Source organism: Protopterus annectens, chromosome 3.part0, assembly GCF_019279795.1.
Source record: "Protopterus annectens isolate FY-2018-M chromosome 3.part0, PAN1.0, whole genome shotgun sequence".
NCBI classification, from domain to species: domain Eukaryota; kingdom Metazoa; phylum Chordata; order Ceratodontiformes; family Protopteridae; genus Protopterus; species Protopterus annectens.
Window position 1 is genome coordinate 757709874 of NC_056731.1, and position 27872 is coordinate 757737745.

Genomic DNA, 27872 nt, shown 5'->3' on the forward strand with positions numbered 1-27872 from the left:
GGAGGTCTCAAGTTTTTGGCCCCTCTTAGATACTACTTTTAGCAGAGGATGGGAGAAGAGGGGAGAGATTCTGTGTTGTAATGAGCTGAAATGGCTGTGGCATGGGTTTTTTATGGAGGAAAAGGGCAGGCCCTTGTGAAGCATCTCAGTTAAGTATTGTAAAAATCTGAGGAATACTGGGCACTGCTGTGCTTATCCCCTTGTGATCGATTCTAGGCACAGAATCTTTTCCATTTGTCAGCATAAGATTTTCTAATACTAGGCCTTCTTGCCTCCAAAATGACATCCAACACAGGCTGGCTGAGGGATGCTAAGGGTGAATTTAGGTGATTAGCCACACTGCAAGATTCAAAGTTTGGAGCCGAGTGTGCAGAATTTGGTTGTTCTGCTGAGACAGTAAGTAAGGTGTCTCAGGCAGGTGCCATGGTGGAAGGCTTTGCACATTGCGCAGGAGTGGGTACCAGTGTTGGAGAGGCCAGTCTGGAGCAATCAAAATAATTTTTGGTTTGCCCTGTTTGACTTTTAGTAGAACTTTGGAGAGCAGAGGGGGAAAAGCATAGACTGACAGAGCATCCACTTTCCAGGTTATTTTGTGAGGAGTTCTTGTGCAGAATTTGTCCAACTGATAGTTCTGGGGTGAGGCAAAAAGATCTATGTCTGGACTCCCCCCATTTGCGTGTCAACATGTTGAAAATCCGTGGTTCCAGTTTCCACTCGTGTCGATCCATGAGATTTCTGCTTAGTTCGTCTGCCAGAGTATTCAGTTTTCCTGGCAGGAATTGAGCTTGTAGTTGTATTTCATAGGTCAAGGCAGTGTTCCACAATGCCATGGCTAGTCTGCAAAGGGGGTAGTAGGGTGTACCCCCCTGCTTGTTTATGTACCACAACTGTGATGTTGTCTGTCTTTATCATTAATTGTCCTGGAAGGTAGTCCTTGAAGGCTGTCAGTGCATTCTGTACAGCCAGCATCTTTTGATCAATATGAAGGTGCATTTGATTTGGGCTCTATTTGCCCTGAATGCACTTCCCTGCCAGATGAGTCTCCCCATGCATAGTCTGATGCATCTGTAGTTAGAGTTTGGGCGTCAGGGGAGGAGTGAATGGCAGTCCCTTGTTTTGGTGGCAGGCCTCTACCCACCACAGGAACTCTAGTTGCAGGCAAGGTATGATAGAAATCATGGTTTCCAGGCTGTGACAATGTTGACTCCATAAACTTTTTAAGTACCACTGAAGTTTCCTCATATGCAGTCTTGCATATGGAATTAGAGGAATGCAGGAGGCCATGAACCCCAAAGGCTTGCAGAATTTGTCTTCTAGATAGCAGAGTTTTTGTGGCCACCTATTTGAAGTAAGTTACCAAATTAATTTGCTTTTCTGGCATAAGGTAAGCCATCTGGGCAGTTGTATTCAAGCTTGCACCCTGGAATGTAATTTTTTGAGAGGGTATCAGTTGTGATTTCTTTTCGTTTGTCCTTGTTTTCTGCCTGAATTAGACAATCGTCCAGGTATGGATATATCTGAATATTTCTTTGCCTGCAAAACGCAATTACTGGAGCCATGCACTTTGTGAAGACCCTGGGCGCAGTAGATCAGCCAAAGGGCAGTGCAGAGAACTGGTAATGCAAGTAGCCTGCTTTGAAGCGGTATCTTCTGCAAAATTCCCTGATTGGGATATGCAGGTAAGCCTCTAAGTCTAGAGTTACCAACCAGGCATCTTTGCCTAGCATAGAAGTAACTGTTGAAGAGTCAGCATCTTGAATTTTGGAATGTCCAGAAATGTGTTTAGAGTAGATAAGTCCAGAATTGGACACCAGGATTTGTCTTTTCTGGGTACCAGGAAAAGTCTTGAATAGAAGCCTTGCCCCTTTTCCTCTTCTGGTACTGGTTGAATAGCCCCCATGTTCATGAGGGACAGTACTTGTTTCTGGGCCCCTGCCCACTGATTTGGGGGCAGGTCTGGCCATCTGTTTGGGATTGGCAAAGTGTGGAAATGAAATCTGTATCCATGGGATACTACATTTAAAAAACACTTGTCATGGGTTACAAGTTGCCAGTTTCTTGCATGAAGTGCCAGTCCCCCCCCCCCCCAAGGGTCGGCTAAAAGGTAAGTGTAAAGGGAAGTCACTGAGACTGTTTACCATAGGGAAGTGCCTTATTGTTTCCAGATTTGGAGGAGGCACCTCATTGTATTGTTCTAAAAGTCCCTTGTGACTGAAAAGTACAGTTTTGTACCTACCATAAATGTAGATGTCCAATAGGTATGCATCTGCAGTCATCACATATGGGTTATCCTGCCTCAGGCAGCCCTTCGGTCGGCCGGATTCCAAAGTCTGGGTCCGGCGTCGGCTGATGTCGCCCTCTCCCCGACGTCAGGGCGCCTGGGGTATAAAAGCGTCAGCTGACGCCATCTTCCTCTGTTTCTTGGCCCAGATGCCAGGTGCCCTCAAAGGAAGGCTAAATTTGGAGAAATGCAATAAATTCCAAACATGCACAGAAATATATATATGCATATATATATATATATATATATATATATATATATATATATATATATATATATATATATAACAACAAATACACCATAATAGATTCTGGGAAAGTACCCAATAAATACCCAAGAGGGGAAGGAGGGAGTGTAAACCTGACTGCAGATGCATACCTAATCGGAAATCTACATTTATGGTAGGTACAAAACTGTACTATGTCCTTCAAGGATGCATTTGCAGTCATCACATATGGGTAGAATACCATAGCCATATTGGGGGTGGAGGATCTATGTAAAGGATGGTGTAGCTAAAATGCCCTGCAGGACTGCCGTAGCAAAGCCTGCTCTGGATCTGGAATATAAAGGTAAATTGTAATGCTTGGAAAATGTATGCACAGAGCTCCATGTAGCAGCTTCTAAAATGTCCTTGGTAGCCACCCCTCTTAAGAAGGCTGTGGAGGTGGCTGTGGCTCTGGTGGAATGAGGTCTAATGTTAGCTGGTACAGCTTTTCCATGAAAGGAATAACAAAAATGTATGCAATTCCCTATCCATTTTGAAATTGTCTGTTTGGAAATTGCTTTTCCTTGTGCACCAGCAGCATATGCCACCAACAGCTGATCAGTTTTTCTGTAGCTTTTAGTTCTGTCCAAGTAGTAGCGCAACTGTCTGTGTATGTCCAGGGTGTGCATTAGTTTCTCCCCTTTGTTTTGTGGATTTGGAAAGAAGGTAGGCAGGTGAATAACTTGGTTTAATGAGACCCTGGATACCACCTTTGGCATAAAATGAAGGATTGGTTCTCAATGAGACTCTGTCCTGATGAAAAATAAGAAATGGCTGTACTGCCATAAGGGCCTGTAACTCAGACACTCTTCTTGCTGAGGTTATGGCCAGAAGGAAGGCGGTCTACCAAGACAGGAACTGTAGTTCTGCAGATGCTGCTGGTTCAAAGGGAGGCAGAGTTAGTTTTTCCAATACGAAGTTAAGGTCCCAAGTAGGCACTGGAGGTTTCCTTGGAGGATTGATGTTTTTAATTCCTCTTAGAAACCGTCTTAGGAGAGGATGAGAAAAGACAGGTGGGTCAGTATTGTACTCTGCTGAAATTGCTGAAGCATGAATTTTAATGGAAGAGTAAGACAGGCCATTATGGAGCATTTCTGCCAAGTATTCCAGGATATGTGCCATGTTCATCACGGTCGCATCTAGGCCCTTTGTGGTGCTCCAAGTGTGAAATATTTTCCATTTTGCTGAATATGCCTTTCTTGTGGAAGGCCTGCGAGCTTTCATGATGATATCCTTCACTCTCTTGGATAGCTTATCCTGAGGAGGAGTCAAGGTATTTTCCAGGCTGTTAGTTGCAAGGTTTTCAGGCTGGAATGCAGAGTTTTGTAATTGTGCTGTGTCAGGAGAAGTGGCCATTGAGAAGAGGCCATGGTTTTGTGCATGACATGCTCTTTAACAGTGGGTACCAGTGCTGTCTTGGCCAGTCTGGAGCTATCAGAATCACTTTTGGCTGCTCTGTCCTGATCTTCAGTAAGACCTTGGTCATTAATGGAAGAGGTGGAAATGCATACATTGTTAGAGTTCTCCAGCTGAAAGATAGGGCGTCCACTTTCCATGCTTGTGGGTGGTATGTCCTTGAGCAGAATTTCTTCAACTGATGATTGTGGGGGGAGGCAAAAAGATCTATGTCTGGCCTTCCCCATGATTGTGTTATCTGTAGGAAGATGTCCAGGTGCAGCATCCATGATATTTCTGCTTAAGCTGTCCGCCAGTATATTGTCTTTTCCTGGCACAAACTGGGATTGCAGCTCTATATTGAGTTTCAAGGAAAGTTCCCATAGATTCATTGCCAGTCTGCAAAGAGGGTAGGAATGGGTGCCTCCTTGCTTCTTTATGTACCACATAACTGTGGTGTTGTCTGTCCTTATTAGCAGGTGGCCTTGATGCAGAAAGGGTTTGAAGGCCTCGATTGCATGCATCACTGCCAGCATTTCCTTTTGGTTTATGCGCATGCGTAGTTCCTTTTGTGACCATAGTCCTTGAATACATTTGCCCTCCATGTGTGCTCCCCAACCGTGGTCTGAAGCGTCCGTTGTAATGGTTTGGCTGGCTATTGGTTTGCTGAAGGGCAGACCCCTGTTCGACTGGCTTGCTTGAGCCCACCACAGAAATTCCTTTTGGAGGCATGGAATGAGTGGGCTCATTCTAAGCTGCGACTGTGCTGAGTCCATAAACTCCTTAGGTAGCATTGTAGTTTCCTCATATGCAGCCTTGCTTGTGGAATCAGAAGAATGCAAGATGCCATGTAACCCAGGGCCTGCAGGAATTTCCTTGCAGTCAGCTGAGTTTGTCTTGTCAGATTCTTGAAGTAATCCGGTAGTTGTCTTTGTTTTTCTTCTGTGAGAAAAGCCATTTGGGTGGTTGTGTCTAGATCCGCACCCAGAAAAGTTATTCTTTGGGATGGAACAAGTCTTGATTTGTGAATGTTGACTGTATATCCCAAGGCCTGCAGTAGGCGGATGGCATAATTCAAGTCCTTTACCAAAGTTTGTTGGCTGTCCGCTTGTATAAGGCAGTCGTCCAGATATGGGTATATTTGAATCCCCTGAAGTCTGCAGTGTGCAATTACTGATACCAGGCATTTTGTGAATACTCTGGGTGCCGTAGATAAACCAAAGGGCAATGCTGAGAATTGATAATGCTCTGAACTTGCAAGAAATCTGAGGTGCCTTCTGCAACTTTGTCTGATAAGGACATGCAGGTATGCCTCCTTGAGGTCTAGAGTCACCAGCCAAGACCCCTTGCCCAGCATGGGAAGGAGTTGCTGTAGATTCAGCATTTTGAATTTTGGCACAATGAGATAAGTATTCAGTGCGGACAAGTCGAGAATAGGCCTCCACTGATTTTCTTTTCTTGGAACAAGGAATAGTCTGGAGTAAAATCCTTGGCCTTGTTCTGAAAGAGGAACCTTTTCTATAGCTTTCATTTGCATTAAGTTGGAGATTTGTTTCAAAGCCTCTGCCCTTTGATTTGGTGGCAGGTCTGGCATGCCTTTTCTTTTTGGCAATGTGTGAAAATGGAACCTGTATCCTTTGTCTATTATTTGCAGTGTCCATTTGTCTCTTGTAATACTGTGCCAATTTTCTGAGAATAAGGAAAGCTTTCCGCCCAAAGGTGCTTCTAATTGAGCCCTGGTTGGCGGAGTCAAAGCAAAGTCATTGAGTCTGTCCTTGTGCAGAAGTTGAAGGTCCTGCACTACCTCTCTGGTTGGGAGGCTGCCATTGACGTCCTCTGTAGGAGCCTCTAGCTTGCCCTCTACCTCTGGCACGCCTGTTCTTGCCTCTCTGGAATCTTTGTGTGTCCAGAAAGGACCAATTCTTGGTAGGCCAATTTCTGCTGAATCTTGGTGGTTGGACTTGTAGAAAATCTTTGACTGTTTGTACAGATTTTGCTTTTTCCTCAAATTTCTTTAAGCCCTCCTGAGCAGTGGAGCCAAATAACTTTTGCTTTTCCAGTGGAGCATCCAGAAGCTTAGCTTTAACATGGTCTGGCAGAGATTGTTCCTTCAGCCAAGCATGCCTACGTATGACTGCACCTGTCATAGCTGACCTACATGAAGCTTCCAATGCATCATAACCACACTGTAAGAAATGGTTGCTAACCTGCTGGGAGTTATGTACCAGATCCTGAAGTGATTTGCGATCTAGGGGTTCAGGAGAAGACAGTTTCTTATGCAATTCATCTAACAAATACTCTTGGTACTGTATCATATGAAATTGACAATTTAATGCCCTCATAGAAGAGTAGCAGAAGTATACACTTTTTTACCCCATCTCTCTAAAGCCCTGGACTCCCTTTCAGAGGGGGGTGGATTTTTAGTAGTGGTAGCTGCAACCCCTTTAGGGCCCTGGGAAATAGTTTCTGGATCAGCAGAGTGGGCCTTGTAAAGAAAAAGATGCGAGTCTGGGACTCTGTAGTACCTATCGGGTTTGTCTGGGACCCTGTAGTACCTATCGGGTTTGGCAGGGGCAACAGTCAAAACAGGAGGAATAGCCAAAGGTCTATGCTGGGGTAAATGCAGAAAAGTTCTCAATCTTTTCCTGCAGTCAGAGAATTCCTGGCCCTGCCATTTGAAATGCTCTCTCAGTGTGAAGGGTCTCTCCTAAGGATAGTTCTTCAGGAGGGGAGGCCGAGGGGATTGATTCCTCTGCATCAGAATCCTCGTAGGCCGAAAAAGCCTCCTCCTCGTAGTCCGAGAAAGCAGAGCCATCAGAGGCCTCCTCTGAGGAGTGGGGATCAGAGGGCTCAACCCTGGGCCTTTTGTCTAGAGGGGGTTGAGAGCCTCTGTCCGGATGGGGTTGAGAGCCCCTAATTAAGGAGATAAGGTCCTCTGATAAAGTTAGAATCTGTGAACTGGTAGAGGGTTCCCTGAGGAATAACCCTGGGAGGCATAGCTTTTGTATGTTTAGCAGCTTTAGCCCTGGAGAAAGCCTTTATGGACATGGATGCAGGAGGCCTTGCTGCACCACGTGCTGGTGTAGTATTGTCTAGAGGAATGGTGTCAGAAGTTTCCAAGACACCAGTTTCTCGGGGAAATTCAATAACCGACTCAGCAGGGGCCTCCGGGGCAGAGGTTGTCGGTTGAGCGGTTTCGGGGGTGGGAAGTACCAAGGACTCTGTTTCAGCCGAGACAGAGACACTCGCGGTAGGCCTGGTCGTGGTTTCAGCCGAAACTGCAGCCTGCGTGTGTCGGTCCTTGTCCTTCCGTTTCTTTGTTAAACGGGAAGTCGGAGTCTCCAATGGCATATTGTATGAAAAACTAGCCCCAAAAATTCCTCTGCAAACTCAGCCCGACGTCTAAGAGTGCGTCGGTTGAAGGAAGCACAGGCTGAACAGGCCGAGACGTCGTGGTCTGGGCCTAGGCAGGGGAGGCAGTAAGAGTGGAAATCCTTATGAGGTATTTGTTTCCCACAAGTTAAGCAATTATTAACTTTATCTGACATCGGCTGAGGCAAGAAAGAGTCCCCAACGGGGTACTTAGCTTTTGAAGTCTTCGGTAGCTGAATTACAGGAGCTGGCCGACCAGCACTTGCGAACTGCTTCTGCTTCGGGCACCACGCGGCAAGAAAGACTGAGGAAGATGGTGTCGGCTGACGCTTTTATACCCCAGGCGCTCTGACGTCGGGGAGAGGGCGACATCAGCCGACGCCGGACCCAGACTTTGGAATCCGGCCGACCGAAGGGCTGCCCTGAGGCAGGACAACCCATATGTGATGACTGCAGATGCATCCTTGAAGGACATCTTGGAGCCTTTGGGATGTCTGGGTTTGATTTGAGTGGCTCTCGAAGGAACTGGAAAGGATCAGTTCTTAGTAGGCCAGTGCCTACTAAATCTTGGAGTTGCACTTGTAAGAAATCTTTCATAGTTTGCATAGATTTAGCTTTACCTTCCATCTTTTTAAAACTTCTTCAGCCTTATTTCCAAAGAGACGGTCCTGTTGTAAAGGAGCATCCAACAATTCTGCTTTAACAGGATCAGGCAGAGTTTGCTGTTTGAGCCAAGCATGCCTTCTTAGCGCAGACCCAGTTACAGCAGCCCTGCAAGAGGCCTCCAAAGAATCAAAACCACACTGCAAAGTATGTTTTCCAACTTGTCCAGCTGAATGCTGTAAATCTTTTATTTTCCACACAGTCAGAAATTAACAATTTTCTGTTTAAGCAGTCCCATGATATGCTGTTGATGTTTAAGCATATGAAATTGACAGTTTAAAGCCCTGATTGCCAAGATTGCAGAAGTAGTATAAACCTTCTTACCCCTTCTAACCAGCGCCCTGGAATCTCTATCAGAAGGGGTAGGATGCAGTAGAGGCCTTAATGCCCTTGGGACCCTGAGAAATGGTTTCAGGATCTGAAATAGGATTTTTGAAAAGGAATTTGTGGGAGTCAGGAACCCTGTAGTATCTGTCTGGCTTACAAGGAGCCGGAGGCAAAGAATCAAAAGCCATACCAAATTCTAAAAAAAAATCAACAATGTCTACAATAGAAGGCATAGCCAAAGGCCTATGCTGAGAAAGAAGAAAATCCCCAAGTCTCTTTTTAGATTCAGAGAAGTCCTGACTTTCCTAGTGGAAAATGTTCCCTTAAAGTATGTAGTTTCCCCAAAAGAAAAATCCTCAGGGGGAGAAGCAGAAGGAATGGAATCTTCTGCAGAGTGCTCATAAGTAGGTATAGACAAATCCTGTTCATTAGAGGAGTCAGAAGAAATAGAATCCTGTTCAGATGATTCATAATCAGTGTCTTGCCTAGGCCTCTTAGAAAGGCGGGGGGGGGGGGGTTGGCTACCCCTGATCAGAATAATTAAATCTTTAGCCATTTTGATAATTTGTTTTTTGGGCATAGGGGCCTGCACATGTGGCCCAGGAGGCGGTTTTTTAGACAGATTTTGGCCTTAGTTTTGAAGATGGCGTCTGTCTAATATACAAATCTGTAGGCCTGAAAACACCCTCAGAAGTCTGTGCCTGCACAGCGGCTCCGGACCCATATAAGGTAGAGACATCTGCAGGTTCCATAAATGGGTCTCAGTAGAGGCCTGCGAATCAGAAGTAGCGGGCATCAGGGGCTGGACCTAGACTGCCTGTCTTTCTTTGCGTTTTTTTTAGGTATTCCGGTAGTCTGACTGCTAACCGACATTTCTGGACAATTAAAGCGCAAACCAAAATATTACAAAGCAAAAATATACTGACGTTTAATAGTGGGTTGATTAAATTTAGCACAAAACTGACAGCAAGGTACGTTGTGGTCAGAGCCTAGGCAAGGAATACAGTACAAATGAAAATCCTTGAGGTATTTGCTTCCCACAAGTAATGCAATTACTAACTTTTACTGACATCGGTAAGGAGCAAGAAAAAGCTTCCACAACAGGGTACTTAGCTTTTTAGTTGAAGACTTTGGTTTGTGAAACTCGAAAACAAAAATTTCAGGAATTGGCCGACCGGCACTTACGAATTGCTTCTGCTTCGGGCACCGTGCGGCAAGAAAGACTGACGTAATGGCGCTGGCTGCATGTTTTATACCCCTGACGACCTGCCGTCATGGAAGAAGGGACAGCAACCGACGCAGGACCCAAGACTTTGTTAATCAGGCCGACTGAGGGCAACCCTGCCAGCAGATTACCCAAATGTAATGACTGCAACAGTGAAACATGAAGAACATCAAAAATGGAAAGGGCCAAGGTTACTTGAGCTGGCTGAAGACAAATTGTTGAAATCCAGAAAATGTAATTTAGTCACAGTGCAGTTTGATGAGATTCACCTGTAGCAGGACAGAGAAAAGGTGATCAGAAAATGGTATTTATACTTCCTTAGGTTTATATAAAAGTTTGGGGAGGGACTGCAAACCACTCCCAGGAAGAACACAAGGCCAACATGAGAAAACAGCAAAAAGGTTGGTAGGTGTTTTGAGATGCATAAAAGGTACCACAGAAGAAGATCAGCCACCACCACATCTACAAAATGTTCACAAGGAGACAAACTGAGAATACAATATGCAATTCTAAAGACCTCAACTCTGCAGAGAAATCAAAAGGATAAAGCGGGTCAAAAGAAGACTGCAAGATCCCAACCAGAAGCCAGAAATAACATGCACAGTTCTGCAAAGCAGAGAAACTGCCTTGAGGGCCATAGATGTGAATCAGAATCTAAAGGCAGAATTTTTCTTTCAAAAACATTTCAACAAAATGATATTCAGTGAAAACAAAATGAGGATAACTTGAAATGCAAAGTACCTTTTTCCACAAAAAATAATGGCAGACAATCAGAACAATTTTTTTCAAAGGACACAAAGTGAAGAAGTTCAAGAATGTGGCAGACAGAAATAAGCTGTTGGTTAAGTAGGATCCAAATCACAAAAACGCAGACTAAGCCAGTCGCTCCTTCCAACATCCTGTTTCTTTATTGCAAGTACTGATGACAATTACTGCAGGTCTGTGCTGTTGAAGGTATTTCTCTAAAGAAACTCTCTGGAATTGTTCCAGGAGCTGCCAGGTGGTAGAGCGTTCAATGCTACAACTTGTAAGCTGCTGACTAGCAATAATGTTAAAGACTACCAAATAAATACATACCTAAACATACATTAATAAATATATACAAAAACAAGGTAACAGGATCATTATGTGCACATTAATGTAAAATGTGAATATGTTCTGACCAGACAGGAACAACATGTAATAGATAAAAAATGGTGGAGAGAGACTTGCAAGAGCAGTACTTCAACATTTAAAACAGTGCTACAAGTAATCAAGCTGTACAGATAAAAACAAATGTGTTCAAATTTCTAAGAGAATATCATGCCAGCTTATATTTTTAAAGGTCAAACACGGACTTAAATAACCAAATTTAAGACACCGGATCAGAATTAATGTCACTTTATTCGGTCATACAAAAATACAGTGAAAAATTTAAGATATCTCCTGTCACAAAGTTCTGTAGGCAAGTAGATCAGACGAGTCTTCAACCACCACTGTAAGAAAGAGTTAAAACAGTTATGTTAGGTATAAAAAGAAAATCAACCGCCACCACTTTCAAACTTAAGCTCTAATATAAATTTTAAAACAAAATCCCAAAACCACAGCTTGAATTTGCACAAAGTAGGCAAATGTGACATACGCATGGGATAACAGGAAATACATACATGTAAATTTTATTAAATGAACACACACGTGAATCCACAAATACAGGAGGGACAGGCTCTGCTGCTCATATAGATCAATGGGAGGCAAACAGCCATGGCACTGAAAGCAATGACAGTTGAGAGGAAACACATGCAAACCCATTTTAAAACCAAGTGTGTGTGCGATCCTACCCTAAACTTTCAGTGCAAATAAAAATTCACATTCATTTTTCTAACATACATTTGTTCTTCTCGACAGTCTCAAGGGAGATAGAGACCGGATTGGATACCAGTCGGAACATACTCTCAGGCTTGAAGAGCTGCCAATTCACCTTTGTGTCACTGCAAATTTTAACTGGTAAGCTGGTTTGCTATTATACCTAAAAAAATGTATGGAAGCTCAACACAGAAGACAGTATAACTGGAAGGAAGACAATGGATAAACGCCTTTAGAACAATGCTGGATAAACTCGTTTAGAACAATGCTGGGGATTTACACTATAAAATGTAATCAGGTAGCCCTAAAAGATGTTTATCAATGAAGAAAAATTACAAGTGTTCAGTTTAATATACAACTCACTGCATTTCTGAATGTGTATTAATATTAACATGTCTATACATTCACACACACATTCCACATGCAACTCCTCACCCTGGATGAACAATAAGGGGGTAAAGTAAAGCACGTCCGTGTATACATAACAGATTTACTACCATTATCCAAACAAGATGATTCTACTTCCCCTAGGCTACAACTCCTCACCCTGAATGAACAATAAGGGGGTAAAGTAAAGCACGTCCGTGTATACATAACGGATTTATTACCATTATCCAAACAAGATGATTCTACTTCCCCTAGGCTACAAACAGGACAAAATGTAGTAAAACAAAAAAAAAAGTCAAACAATATAAAACACGCACAAAAACATATAAAAAACCCCAAATCACCAAGCCTAACCAAAACACAAACTAAAACATAAAAAGGCAAATTCTTCCCCATTTACCATAACAGGAAAGAAAGCAATAAAAAACATACCCTAGCAATGCACACAGCATCCCTCACCTAAAATCAAACTTGAGGCACATAAATGACAATTAATAAAAGAGGAAACCCATGTGAAACAGTTCTTAAAAGGAGCCAATTACAATGGGAAATGTTTAACATATACCATTATTTTCACAGATAAAACATCATGCAAAAAGACAGATTTAATACCCCAAAAACATTTTGAAAACTTAACCCAAGAAAAACTTCTATATGCAACTACTGCAAGGTAGATAAAGTTAAACCTGACCCAAGATAACCAAATACTACTACACACTTCTAAAAATAAAAAAAATAAAAAAAAAAAAAATTCAGTAAAACAATGAATGCAAATTCAATTCTACACACACACACACACACACACACACTACAAAGTCCAAAACTGCACTTAAAAACTAGACTGTAGTGCAACAAAATATCAGGTGATGTGGGGTATGGAAAATCATGTAGCAACTATTCACATCACAAAACTTTCCCAAAACAAAAAAAAAAAAAAAAAAGCAATACGCTCCAGGCCTCCAGATTTTTGTGGTCCACAACAATGCTGCAGGTCACTTGGATGTGTGTTCAGAAAGTGACATGAAAATGTGATCCATTTCCAAACCCTCATAGCTTCTTAGATAAAGGTAGGATTGCGGATCTGCTATGCTTGTTAATTTACCACACAACTGCCATTGTCAAGAGTGACAATACTACACCTTGGGGTGGATGTTTTGAAATGCCTGTAGTGCTAGGAAGACCACTCTCATCTCCAAGACAAGTGCAACTGGGTCGCTGACACTACCCACCTCTTTGGACCATCTTATTTAAAGTAATGTCCACCCAAGCTCAAAATGCAGACATTCATGGTTAGAGTAGCTACTGGTAGGGGCAGAGAAACTGACTTCATTTCAGTAAGGTTTTGTAGATTTGCCAAGACAGGAGTTTCACACATTACTCGACACCAGAGTGTCTTTGACAATGTTGCAGTTTTAGGAGTCTACTGAAGTATTCTCATGCGGACTCTGGCACGTGAAATAGTTTGGATTATGGTGGCATCTGATTTCAGATTGGGCACAAATCTTACTTGGTGTAGATTATGGATGGTACATCAGAAAAATGTCTATTTTTAGAGTTAGACAAGCAATGCCCAACCGACACCCTAATGAGGGTAAGACTTGGTCTGGCTCCATTTGAAACTGAAAAATGTTACAACCTCCAAATATAATCTCCCTGACCAACTGTCCTGCACGATGGCCTGTCACACAAGTGGGTGCAGAAGGCCAGACATCCTCTGAATACATCCAGAGTAATACAGTCAAGCAATGTTCATACTGCTCAGTCTTGGTAAAGGGACCAAAGAATACTTGTTTATGCTGTCCACCTCAGCTTCTAGGGCAGTGGCCATTACAGATGTCCCCTTTAACTCAGAACTCCTGTCAAAATGTTGCTGTAACTTTTCAAAACCAAACATTCTTAGCTCTCTTTGAAAGTCACCATTGGAGGAGCAAATAATTTTACCACAGCACAGCAGTGAGCATGTTGCCCCCTCACACTACTGCAGCTTGCCTTTAGTTTCTGACTAAACAAGGAGAGTCAAAGGGGTCACTGTTCTGTAAAGCCAATCAATTGCAACCAGGCCTGACATCTCATAGCAATGGCTGTGGCTTCAGAACAAGCTGCCTTAAACTCTGCATTGTGAAGGGGATGCATGGAGAGCAATGAAATCAAATTTATAGTTGCCAACAGTCTCTCCCAACTGTTTAAGAACACCTTTGGTGGCCAACTGTCTCAGTGTTTCTAAGGTCTTACATCATATGCACCAAGTAACTGATCTCCCTGAAGGAGGAAAAATGTACTGGATGCATAGACATGCGTTCCTAGCTTAGCCATCATTCTAGAGTATTTGGGTGAGGGACAGCCTGGGTACCTTGTGGAGACCATCTACTGTGGCCCCTTACTCCAATATGGCTTAATTTTGGAGATCTGCAGCACTGTGCTTCCTAGGTATGGGCTCAACTACACTGGTCTGCCTCTAAGCCTTGATACAAACCATGTCAATTAACTTATTAGGGTGGAGCACCCAAACTGCTGTGGCAAGGACCAATATACTTCCTGTAGGATTTCCTTCTCCTAGGGAGGCGGTAGTCAATGACCACAAACTCCTCTGGACACACCATCTCTAAGATCTCATCAAATCTGGGTTCTGTTGGGGGGGGGGGTATAACAGCTTCCCCTTGGTAGAGATCCATGCCTGGGGAGGGGGACGCTAGAGAGTCTGTGCAGTCCCTCTTGTGTACGCTTTCTTCAGAGGCTGTGTGAGAAGTCATTGTTACCTTGAGAAGGAATATGTTCCCTTGGCCTTTCTGGTCCTAAGTTTCGTCAAGGCAAGAGGGATGATTGGTCTAAAAAGACTAACAACTGTGTACAGGGGTGGAGCTAGTGAAATAGGTCCCAGGTCCTGACAGATCAAAGTATATCTTCGACACAGAATGACCCAGCTGTGTGCTTTGGGCAGACACCTCTGGCAATGACTGTATAGGCAGGAATCCCAGTTCCCAAGCGTTTGGAACAGGCTTCAAACACCAAAAAGCCTGAAGGCCAAACCGTTAGACAGACTACAACCCCATAAGCAATGGAGTAGACATCAGTGCCAATCTTACCAGGCCTAGTGGAGGCACCACCACCAAAAAGGGTAAATTCAAAGGTGACCAAGACATCTGCAGGGGTTCTCCTACCAGTTCCAATACGCCTGATGCGAAAAACAGACCCAGGGTAGGAAAAGTAATGGGGACTTGGGTCTGTTCTGCCACCTCCCCAGGCACAGAAGGAACAGGACTACACTGAACAGAAGCTGGGCCTTGACAAAGACTGCAATCATGTCCCATTTAAGTTGAAATCTGGAGAGACCTGGAGGAACAGGAGGAGGTGAATGACGCAAGCTGGGAAGTCCGACACCTTGACAACCACTGCCGATGAGAAAATTCCTGTTCTCCTCAGAACAGTCAGAGTCAATCAGGCCCAAAGATTGAGCTAGAGCTAAGCTCTGGGGGAATAGAAGGAATGGCTGAAGCAGCTCGGACACCTTGACAACCACTGCCGTTAAGAAGCTTCCTGGTATCATCTTCCTCACAGAAGGAAGAATCAGGCCCGAAGATTCTTGTCAGAGAGGTCTGGTGAGGACGACTGGTAAACAAGGGTGAAAGACCTGACTTGGGAGAAGGGGTCAAGACTCAAGAATTTTGGCTGGAGACAATTTTTTTTCCTGATAAAGTATCTGGCTCCAACAAGCACCTCTTTCTTCTCCATTCTCCCAGTCATGTCTTTCTTCCACTTTTTTCCTTGGGTGGATCACCTTTCAGAAACCCCCTTAAAACCTTTAGAAAAGTTTGTTGCAGTGATCCAAAGGAGTCCTGACTGACACTTTTACAAATACTTCAATCTGGCTATATTGGTTGATTACCCAAGCATGTCCACACAGGAGAAAGGCTGTGGATCAAGGAGGCCCTAGAGAATGGTCCCAGCAAAACTAGTCTTGATCAGGACAAAATAATCCAGTATGTAATTCCCTGTAAAAATACATACAGAGGACCATGTAGCTGTTCCCAGGAAGCTCCTAGAGTCCATCCCTTTCAATATGCCAAAGACAGGGCCCTTAGATAGTGTACTTTAATACTGCCTGGAACTAGTCTATCGCAGGGGTTCAACAAGACACAGTGGCTGAAGACACCCAACTGGGAATAGTCCGTTTGACATGGATTGTCCTTGCTTAGCCCCAACATAAGAAATAAATAGCTGGTTGGCTTTGCTAGAAAGGACTTTGTTCTGTCAAGGTTGTACCTGAGCTGCCTATGTATATCCAGAGTATATAGAATCCTTTATCCATCGTTCTCAGGGTTAGGATAGACCACTAGGAGGAGACTGATGGCTTGATTCAAAGCAACAGTTAACAACCTCAGGCAGGAATGACGGATTTGTTCTTGCAAATATCAGAGCAAACAGAGAAACCACTTTCCATGCAATGATGCTTAAATATGCCCGATGTGCAGGTTCAGATAAGACAATGATGAATATTTCTGGAATCTTAAGCTTTGGAAAAAGTTAACCTATTTGCAAAGTGATCTCAGGTGAAACACTCAAGAAGACTCCATGGGCAGACATTATGAAGTGGCTGCAAGGTGTCCCTTGACAACGGAGAATGAAGGTCAGAGTCTAGTAACTCACAAATTAGTGCACCAGTAGTACAATCCCAGATGGTGCCGCAGGACCACAACTAAAAAAATTCTTCCACATAAAGACAAGTTTTTCTAGTAACAGGTTTTTCTAGTACCAGGATTTCTTGCCTCCTTTAGTACCCATTTCACATACTCAAAAAAGAGGTGCCTAGAAGGAATCAGAAATCAGCCAGATAACTGGTCTTGTATGAGTAGATCCAGAAAGACAATCCAGTGTGACAGAAGATTTCTGAAAGACAATCTGGAATCCCACATTAGTCAGAGTTGAAACGCTCGTCAAGGGCTCTTGATATCTGGGAGAAGACACTGTAAAAAAAAAAAAAAAAAAAAAAAAAAAAAAAAAGTCATCCAAATAAGGAAAAAACTACGAGTGCCATTCAGTCTGCTATATGCTAGGACAGCAGCTAGAAGCCTTCTAAATAAGCCTGTAGCAGCAGATAACCCAAAGGGCAATGCAAAGAACCGAATGTGTGACCCACACCTAGAAGTTCAGAGGTCTCCTGTGTTACCATTAAGCTTCACTGAGGAAGATTAGGTAACAGACTCTGGAATGGTCAACACAGTTTAACACTAGAACTTACTCATACTGAAAGAGAGGGAACGATTTAAAAATGTTCTCCAAGACTACTTGCAGTTGTGTAGCATTCTGGAATAGAAGCCTTCACCTTGTGAATAAAAGGCACTGGTTCTAGTACCCCTACTGTAAGCAAAGAACCACCACCACCACCACAGGAAGAAATTCTGTTAAGATTCCGAGGATGGAGAGGAACCTGCCTAAACAAAAAAAAAAAACCACCACAACACCAACTGCATCCCTCTTGAACCATTTAACACCAATGAATCGTCAAGCTGTTGTCAAAGGGTAAACTGAGCCAGTTGCTGGGACCGGTTTTGAGAGATTGAGGTAGGTGAAAAGGGAGAGGCACGTTAGCATAGCCATCCTGAGGTTGTATGCGGTCCCTTAATTGGAAAGGTTCCAGTTTTGTTAATTTTTCCCTCCTGCCATCTCTATTTGTTTCTTAGGTGTGAAAATGGATCTTGAGACTTGAAGAGTGGAGCCTGAAAAATCTTGAAACTCCCTAATTTCCCTCTTTCATCAAACTGTTTGTGGACCCGAGTAGCAGATGGGCCAAATAAAACCTTTTTTTCCCCTCCAAGGCTGACTTGAAAACAACCTTTATTTCAGCAGAAAGCTTCTGATTTTGTACCCAGGCATACATCTTCAAACAGTAGCAACAGAGGTCCTAGATTCAGTATCGGCACAATCATACATATTTAAGGCATGTTTAGATACTAGAGACAAGTAAAAAATAATAATGGATTAAGATAGGCATGAAATTCCAAATATGGGGCTGGTTGATTCTACATGCCAAAGTGGAAGAACAAACATTCCACTACCAAACCTGTCCCCAAAAATCTTTCCCTCAATATCTACAGGTGAAGGCTTGATGACACCATCCATCTATCTGCATAAAGGAGGATTGACTATTGTGAATCAGGATTGTTACAGGCAGCATAATGCATTCTCCTCCACAGCTGGCATTAGGAGGAGTAAGAGGAATGTGTGCAAAACACAAATGCACTTAACATATTATAAAAATCTAGCCAACAAGCAGTGCTAACATTGGCTCTAGATGATTACCATTGTTGGTGGATGAAGGAATAAATCTCAATACAGTTGAGATGGCCCATTAATTCCCATAAAAACCTCATTCATCCTGAAACAGGAAGTTGCCTGGAAATAGTTTAAGAAAAGAAAGGAAGTTGTGAAGACCAGTCTTCTCTGTATCAGAGCTTTGGACATCAGAATCTGTAAAGACGAAGCCTTAATATCAGACTCGTCTGACCAATCATCCTCCGGACTATTTCGACTGACCTGCAGTTACTGAAGCTGTGTACCAGTACTGATTACCTTGACAATGAAATTGTTACATACAAAAAAAAAAAATTTTTTTACTTATAAGACACTGTCTTCAAACTGAATGTTTTTTCTCAAACTATTTATTTGGAAACAATCTAATCTAGATGAAGAAACTGCTTCAAGAGTCTCTTCCCCAGATGTATCCAGTAGCATCCCCAGTGAAACTTTATGTCGCATTAAGGATGGTTCTCCAACATCCATAGTAAGGGCAATGGAACAGCCAGAAAGGATGTGGCTGATCCCTGGTTTGTGGTAGACTACACTAGAAGTTGTTGAGAATTATGCGAGTGGTCGGAGGAATAAGAGGACCACTGCAGAATCACCCACTATCGGCCGAGTTGCAGACTGATCCTCCACAGTCAGTAAGGGCTCTCAGGCAAGCTGTTTTTCCTTCTGGAACTGCAGAAGTCACAGCAGCAGGACTATGGTAAGGAACCATATTGTAAATGAAGACGCATCAGATGTGGCTTGGATTGCTGGAATGAGTTAGTTGAAGGGAACTTGTCAAATATTTACAGAAGCAGCATACTTATACACTTACTGTGGTTTTGTGGACTTTGCTTTAGTGGGTAATGCACAAGCAGTACACTTAAAACCAGTGAGAAAACTTTTAGAAGTAAAATTATTTGGAGATAAATAAATGACTGGTAAATCGTCACACTGTGAACACAAGCACTACATGCCCAAAATGAAAACAGTGCCCTATACTTACTTTTATAAAAAGGTTTGCAAAGCAGTACATCTGCAAATCAAATAAGCCACCTAAAAATCAGTGATCCCAGACAGGAAACAAGACAGACACGGATTAAGAAATACTGGGTTTTTCTGTGGAAGGTCTCCAACAGGGACTAGTCTGCTAAAAAGGAGCCGAATAGCCAGCTGCCACTCTTCTGAAGATTCTCAGATGCTTCCTCACGATGTGGCAAGAAAATACTTTCCAAAACTGCTAATTTTCTTTCCTCAAGCCTGACCAATCAGCAGTGGGGCAGCACCAGAACTTACTGGACAACTGTTTATAAGGTTTTGGGCAAGACACAACCCACACAGTCCAAGGCCCAATGCAGCAGTGAGAATGCTGAGCATCTGCAGAAACTGTATATCCAATGAAATTCTCAAGTAACAGTAGTAACTGAAAAAAATTCTGGCAACTACTAAAACTGGGGAAGCCAAAGGATGAGCCACAGGAAACAAAAATATCCAAATCAGACTGGCCCAAGAATTATCTGCTTGTCTCCACAACAGAGACTTCTCCACCAGAGAAGGCAGAGAAAAGTGGTACAAGTTGTGCATACATGACCATAACAGTAGATGTCAGAACGATCACTGCTACATCCTTTTTTTATGCCTTATGTTCTGTGCAAGGAGCATAAATAGGACAAAAGGCACAAACAAGATCCATTTCAAGCTTTTCAAATGGCCAGACAGGGCACCCCTTCTTTCAAGAATACTGCAACAGTGAAGGACATCTACTGTTATGGTAAGATTTTACACAACTGTACAATCTCAAAAAAAACCTCTCAGTGGGGAAAAGAGAAGTTTGACCCTGCCATATCAGCCTGCAATTCATTTTACCTGCAGAGGTCAGCACAATCAGTAAAACTGACTTCCATATTAGGAACCTCAAGCCAGATGAGCTAGTTCAAAACAGAGCAAGTGCTAGCTTCTTTAACACAAAATTAAGATCCTAAGGAGGAGTTAAAGGTTCTCTTGGTGGCCTCATGTAGCATCTCTTTCAAAAACATTTTCAAAATGAGAATGTACCAAAACAGGGGAATCCATGTGCAGACATGCAAAAATGGCGGTCACCTGAACCTTGACAGAGCAGTAAGACAGGCCACTGGAAAGGAACCAAAACAGAGAGACTAGCCCTGAATGGATGCTAGTTATTTTCTGTTACAACACCTAGAACATCTTTTCCAATTTGTTTATATATGGATTTTCTGCTAGCAGACATTCTTGCCTCCATTAGTATCTGCTGCACATCCTAAAACAGGTGCCTAAACGGTATTAAAACCCTATCATACAGGCAGGCAGTCAGCTGTAGTTTGGCACTGGGATGTAATAAAACACTACTGTTCTTGTGCAAGTAGATAAATTTTGTAAGGAAGCTTGTGGTAATTACCCCTGGCTCTTTCCAAAAGGGAGAACCACTGCTGCCTGAGCCTGAAGGAGAGTCAACACAATAATCTTTGGGAATTCTTTCCGAATGTTCAGAAGTACCCTGGATACACGGGTATACAGGAACATTCATGTCCAGAGAATAATGGCATCTGTACCCCAGGGCCTTCGTGCATGGCATCCTGGAACAGAATATTGCCAGCTGATAGGCAGATCTGTTTTTGTTTGATTTCTGAACTGACAAAACTCCCCACAGACGGATCAAATCTAAAACAACTCGGATATAGTTTCCATTTTTGAAGCTCTGTCTTTGCCATGCTCAGTTTGCCTGTCACACAATTTTGCTCAACAGAATGCAGGGTACCTGGAGAACGAGACTACACTAAAGCTTTATCCCATGCTAACAGGGATAGTCTGCATAGGGGTAAGATCTGGTTCCCTGGTTGCTTGTTTATGTACAACATCACTCTGCTGTTTCCCTGTAACCACTCCAAGATGTCCTGGGATCACTGTTGCAGTGATTAGAGCTAGCATATGTTTGTGTGCTTTGGTCTCTTCCCCCCCCCCCCCCCACCCTCCCAGACACTGTTCCCAAAGCAAGTGTAAGGCATCTGCTGGGACAAATTTGAAGCAAAAAGGGAGACCTGAAATTCTCCACTAAGTGATTTCTCTTTTCACAAATCCCAGAACTGGAATATGAAAAGATACTGGATGTTGGTATGGACACCAAAGAATCCAGATCTTTCTCATGAGGACCCTTGCAAAAGGTATCATGAGAATCAGGGAAGTCATGAGCCCCAGAATACACAGGTATTCCCTTACAAAAGTCGGAAAGGAAAACCCTTGGAATAAATCTAAGTTTCACTATGAAAGAAAAGCTGACAGACACCCCCTTAACACAATCCTATGTGACAGTATATACAAAAAAAAAAAAAAAGTTCTATCAGTCTGTATAGGAGCTCTTTCACCCTAGAAAAGTTTACTAATATTTTGAAAATGACTCTGCAAAGATAAGCACGGCATCTAAACATGGAAAAATGGGGATACCCTGTTTCCCAAAATGGGCTATGACTACAGCTACGCACTTGAACATTCTTGGAACAGTGAATAGCCCAAAGTGTAAAGCAGAGCATTCATAATAATGTGATCCAGATACACAAAACCTTATAAAATATCTGAAAACTGATGAATAAAACTGATATGAATCTCTTAAAACCCAAGGTTACTACAAATTTCAATTGAGGAAGAAGGGGTTAACAAGTTGTTGGAAAACATTTTGAACTTCGGCACTACCAAACTGATTTAAGAACTGCCCCCCCCCCCCCAGGCATTTTCCTTCTTTCTTTGGCACCAAGAACACTCTTGAATGAAATCCAACTACCTGGTGTAGAAATAGAACCCTCAGCCTTCTGCACCAAAGGTGTGCTACTTGTTGTGCCACTGACACTGCTTTAGCTCTCCGTCTTGCACAACAAGCTGCAAGGCATTTCACTGAGCAACAGAACTCCGAGCTATATAGCAGGCCAGCCCAATACAGGGTGGGGGGCTAAAAGATATGTACAGAACAGACATCAGTACTGACAGGCACTACCCTGAACCACCCTCAGGCAAAGAGAAGAATGCATTACAGGCTGTAGGCCAATATGGGGCAGTAATAAGTGGCCTGGTGAAATTTGGCTAGACAGAGAGACTAACGTTTGCAGCCTTATTCTTAGGAATTACAGGATAGACATCACACCTTTCAGGTAAGTACATATTAAGTTTTTTTTTTCGGGCAGTATTCAACATGATACTACAATGTCTACTTACACAATGATATTGTTGATGGGAATGTGAATAAGTTTCACAAAGAAGCCAATGAATCCCATGATGGCAAAACCAATTGCTGTTGCCATGGCAATCTTCTGAAATTCTGCAAGAAGAAACAAGGTTACATTTTTCCTCTTAATGTTACTATCATATAAAAGTACTGAAACACTAAAAACTTTACACTGCACCCTCAAAGGATCCAAAGTAACTCCTCAGCTAGGCATTCTGCATCTTACAGCACAGACTTAAAAAAATACCACTGCACACTATTAGCATAGCAAAATTGCACTTGTGATGCAAAACTATTAAAGGTCAGGAAACCTATGCCAAACGAAACAAAAAAAAACAAAACACCCAACAGTACAACATGCCCAACTGCAGAAACTGGATCCTTTTTCACTAATTAATCCAAAGCAGAAGCCTTAGATGCTTCATCTAATCATGATTTATATTACAAGCACTACTAACAAAGACCATTAGACTGGCATCATTACTTAATAGGTCATTTGTCACTTGCCATATGTTTATTTATTCTCCAAATGGCTGCCTAAAAAAAATAAATTGAGGAAAATGCCAATGATACATGCCACTTCTGTAATTCATAAACATCATACCTTTCCTGTCTGGCTTTGTACACCTTTTCACAAGTCTGATCGAATCTTTCACAAACTGTCGGCTGGGCTCAACAAACTGCATAACCTGGTCCATGGTTAACTGGCAATATCAGGGGAGAGGAGAGACAAATAAAAAATTAAAAGGAGAATATACACAAATGATCCAATGTTCAGAGTAGCAAAGGTTCATGCAATTATTTTTCAACAACTTGAGGATAGTATAACCACTAACTGGGGAACAAAACAGAAAAGATCAATACTATACTCCAAATATATCAGCAATAAACTGAAACAAGCCTCCAGCCACTACTACTCTATAATGAAATAACCTCACTGGGTTAGAAGTGCTTAAGATTGGGCAGACAAATGAGTACGTAGATGCTACAGCAATACAGAAAGATAACTTCACAGATGAACTGAAGAACTCCAAAATGTAAGACGTGGGCTCAATAATGACTATACAATAAAGGACCATTGGTATTCAAAAACGAGTACTCAAACTGGACAATCCAACCAGCATGCTCATCGTTAATTGAGCATAAGTCAAGCGAACAGGACTTTCTACTACAGTATGCTGGTTAACAGCATTCTAAACCCTCTTATACCAAGGACACACCAAAATAATTAGGCATGTTCTGGAAAACTAAACAGAAAAATCTCTCATATTTTAGCACCGTCCCTTGCAAAGTAATTTATTTTATTTTTACACAGTGAAAAAACGATAGAAATGGTCTTCTCCTTTACCTCTCATACAACATTCCAGAAATCGCAAAACAGCAATAATCCACTCCTTTGTGTGGGTATATCAGGATTTACTCATAGTTGGTGTGGTTTCATCACAAGGGCAAAGCCCAGGTGACTAAACAAAGCCAAATGCTGGCAAATCCTATATTACTGCTTTATGAACCTACATACTGGCCAAAGCCTTTACAAAACAGCAAATGTGCACATACAAGAAAGACTCCCAAGCAACAGTGGACAATTTGCTATGCCCATTTGACAAACATCTCCTCAGAACTTGTACTTATAAATCACCGGACCTATAATCCAGACGAATAACTCCAGCCACAAACCGATATGTATATGCTCAGCTACCACCATATACCATACAAGTAGGTAGACCTATCTGGCAATTATAATACTAATCAGTGATCATGGAGATATGTTATCAACAATTTTTACACTACTCAACTCTTTCTGGAAATCCTGTGATATGAAGTGCTTCCGCTTGAGAACTGCATGGGGGTTAAGTGTGTAAGAACCCCCCACACCCACCCACCGTATTGGGAAATATACAGTCTACAAAATCTGTAGATCAGGGGTGCATTTGCATTATGCTGCTTCTGTTACATTAGATATGTACCATATTCCCAAATTTTTGCAATCAATTGTCTTTAGAATTACCATGACCACATCCCAAACACACAATGAGAAAAAAAATCAGGGAATTCCAGGTGCATGTAGGAATATTCTCGGCCAAGAATTGGAAAAGGTGTAAGATTTTCAGGCCTTCTTGAGCAGAATTCTGCCAGCCGATTGTTCAGAGAAGCAAAAAGAGAGGACTACTTAAGGAACTTTCCACAGATGGATCACATTTTGAAGACTCCTCCTGATCACAAGGACAGTTTGCAAAGGGGGGCAAGACCTGGTTGATGTACTTTATGTACCACTTGCCTGTGGTATTGGCTGTAACCACAGGAGACCAAAGATTATTCAGAGTTCAAAGTCTTGATTAGAGCAAGTATCTTTTACATTTATCAGCCATTCATGTCCCACACACCTTGCACTTTCATTACGACTTTGAAAAAAGTCTGCGGTAACCGACTGCTTTGCAGCAACGGGGGGTGAACCTGGACTGAGGGATATCTGTTGTCTCCAACAGATTGTTTTCCCTTGACAAATATCAGTACTATGATATCAAAAGATAATTGGTGCTGGTGCAGAGACCAAAAAGACTTCAGATGTCACTGCATCTTTCTCGTGTGGAGTCTTGCTAGGGGTATAAGAAGAATCCTAGATTCTAGGACACCCGAAATCCTGAGTGTGTGTGTGTGTGTGTGTGTGTGGGTGGGTGGGCAGAACTAGATGCAAGTCATTTTTTTTCCTGTGAACAAACGCTCTCACATACACCCCAGGAACACAATCCTGTGTGGGAATCAAAGACGGGTGAAAGTTTTCCTGGAATCCCAGCTTGTGTTAAGAGCTCTCTCACCCAAGCAATTCCGGATGCCTTCAAGGGAAAAAAAAAAAAAAAAACACTGCAAAGATAGGAAGCCGTCTAAAGCCTGCAATGAACTTCAACTGTGTCTAGATACTGAGCACTTGGTGCAGTGGACAGCCCAAAGGGCAAGGCAGAGAAGACAATGTGATCCAGATACACAAAACCTTAAGAAACACCTAAAATCTGGATGTATAAGAATGTGATCAGCATATTTTAAAAAAGTGTTAGTAGAAAACTGATGGGTACAATCACAAATTGTTTAGGAAAAAAAGATAACCAGTCTCTAGGCATTTTCTTTGGCACCAAAAACATCCCCGATTAAAAACGTTTCCCAAACTCTATTACTCCCAGATACAGCACATGTTGGAGAACGGGAAAATCAAGGAGTCATGTCTGGTGGACAAGAACATACGCCTTGAAAACGAGAATTTCCTCAAACTGTCATCTGTAACCTTGAATGATCTTCAGAAACCATCTGTTGCCAAAGGGATAAATGGAGATTCAGACTTCCTTAAACAGTCATTCTGGTTCAAAATTAAATTCAGTGCATACTTCTGGCACAAAATATAGGGTTCAAGCAAATGTCTACTCCATATTTAAGGAAGGCCAGATTAGGTGGTATTGCTACACAAACCCTGCAGTTCAGGAATTCTTGCAGACGCGCTGGTCACCAGGAAAAGGTTTCCATGAAAGAAGTTTAGACTCTTCTTTAACTGCTGCTTCACAAGGAGGCAAGATCAGCGTCCTAGAAAAAACTAAAAATCTCATGAATGTACCAGATACTTAAACAGTGGTCTGCAATGACGCACTTTAGAAAATGATTTAAATATTTTTAATGAAGCTAGAGATTAAAATATAAAATCACCGATTCAAGTCCAAAACTGCTGAAGGATGGAACTTGGAGGAATTGATGGAACTTGGAGGAATTGAGAAGTCCTGCTTCAAACATCTGAGAAGTACAGAAAAAAATTGCCTGGCGCTTCTATACATTTGTACTAGTGTTTGGTTCAGGTTTCTGAGAGAGGTTAGAACCTGAAGTCTCTTGGAAAGTATGAGGCATTCCTGGCCATTAAAAACTGGAGTAGCCATGCAGTCAACCAAAGACACGAAGGTCTGAGTGGAGGTCTGTCCGGAACTCTGCTAAAAAACCTCCCAAGGACTTCAGTCGGAAAAGCACCTCTGGAAGAGGCTGCCAAAACAGAGGGCTCCTACCTATCAAAGCTAAGGCCAAGCAGCTTGGGCTTGACCGGTTTGGCTTCTTGAGAAAATTGGAATCAAGTGGGCAATAGCATCCTGGGTGCTATTTCAGCAGTGTCTCTGGACCACTTCCTCAGAATGAGGAATCAGACAGCAGGCGTTGCTGCATTTACCACTGTTCAAGGAGGCAAAAAGTTCAAAGCAAGGCTTTCCCCAAGCAATGCAGTGCTTGCGCCTTAGATAAGTAGACGGAAAACATATGACAACCGAGCCTATCCAGCAGAAAACAGGCTACCCAGGAATATAGGTCTCCAAAATACATCAAAAGAAGACACAGCCCACCTCCAAACTCACAGCTTCACAACATACTGGATTAAAAATCATTCCGCCACAACACCCCGTTTGTCAATTACCACACCAACTTGTTTATGGTAACTTCACCTTGACAGAAGGGAGTCCTACAAAGCCTGCAGAGCAAAAAACATTTTCATCCCAAGAGAAATGACGTACAGGTCGGCCTTGTACTGTGACCAGTCATCTTGGACATTTGCAGTCCACACCGGACTCCTCCTCGGCGATGTCCTGAACCACAGTTGCCTAATGTCTAGAAACAGCATTAAAATCAGAGAAGCACTCTCAACTTTAGCACCATCAACCTTATCTATGGAGGATAATTTCCACGTCTGCGAATTAGGACTCCCAGCCAAATAATTTGTCAAAGTCTTCAAGAGTCATCTTGGCGAAGACAGAAATGTAAACTTACCTGCTACAGTTCTCAGTGACCATCAACATATGATCTAGTCACTAATGACAGGCTAGCACAGTCCTTAATTCATAAAACAAGCGGAGGAAGAAAACAGAAAAAGGAACGGAGAAAAAGTAAGCACCACAACAGAAAAAAATTAAAAATTAGCAGCACAGAATCACAACAGTATTACCAGCAGGAGACCTATACACCACTACACATTACAAAAAGCACAAGACCTTTACCAAATGATGCATAGCTCAGCCACAATCATTCTCTAGCCTCTACACAAGACTACTGCAACAGACAGAAAATACTGTGCTTGCTAATAATGACATGCTGCTTGTTGACATTTGCTACCCATTACATACATGCTCTATATAAAGATGTGCAGTGTATAAAAGCATGTTTAAAAGATGCATAAACAGTCTAGTAGTCAGTCTGTTCTAACACCTCAAATGTATCACGTACAAGAAGGGCCATGGGATTGTGCAGTTTAGCTTCTGTGTGAACCTCATTTAGGAAGTCTGGGGGGGGGGGATTCCAGGGGGACCCCTGGGTTGCTCTCCTCCTCCATATTATACAAATGTGCCTTTATATCTGTCCTGAAGACACAAGGACCCTTTAAAAGAGAATCTCAAATTACGTTAGTAACCCAAGTTGATAAAGTGCCACAAAACTATGTATGCACATGCATAGCCATACTGGATCCCACAGCTCTGGCCAAGCTTACTGTTGCAGAAGTGTGCATCATAAGGATGGTCACGGAAGATGCTGTTGAAGACTTGGCTCAGCAATTTCAAACTAAATAGTCCATCTAGCATATATTGCACAG

General features: G+C 42.5%; 1 protein-coding gene across 1 annotated transcript in view; it reads right to left on the reverse strand.

The window, feature by feature from the left end:
* Positions 1-10892: 10892 nt before the first annotated feature.
* Positions 10893-27872, reverse strand: part of SEC61G (SEC61 translocon subunit gamma) — a 28782-nt gene continuing 11802 nt past the window's right edge. Inside the window, exons 2-4 of the mRNA XM_044065101.1 lie at positions 22875-22974; positions 22261-22363; positions 10893-11003 (exon numbers count right to left, since the gene is read on the reverse strand). Of these exons, the coding sequence (XP_043921036.1) occupies positions 10994-11003; positions 22261-22363; positions 22875-22968 (207 nt within the window). The 5' untranslated portion in view covers positions 22969-22974 and the 3' untranslated portion in view covers positions 10893-10993. The remainder of the gene's footprint in view (positions 11004-22260; positions 22364-22874; positions 22975-27872) is intronic.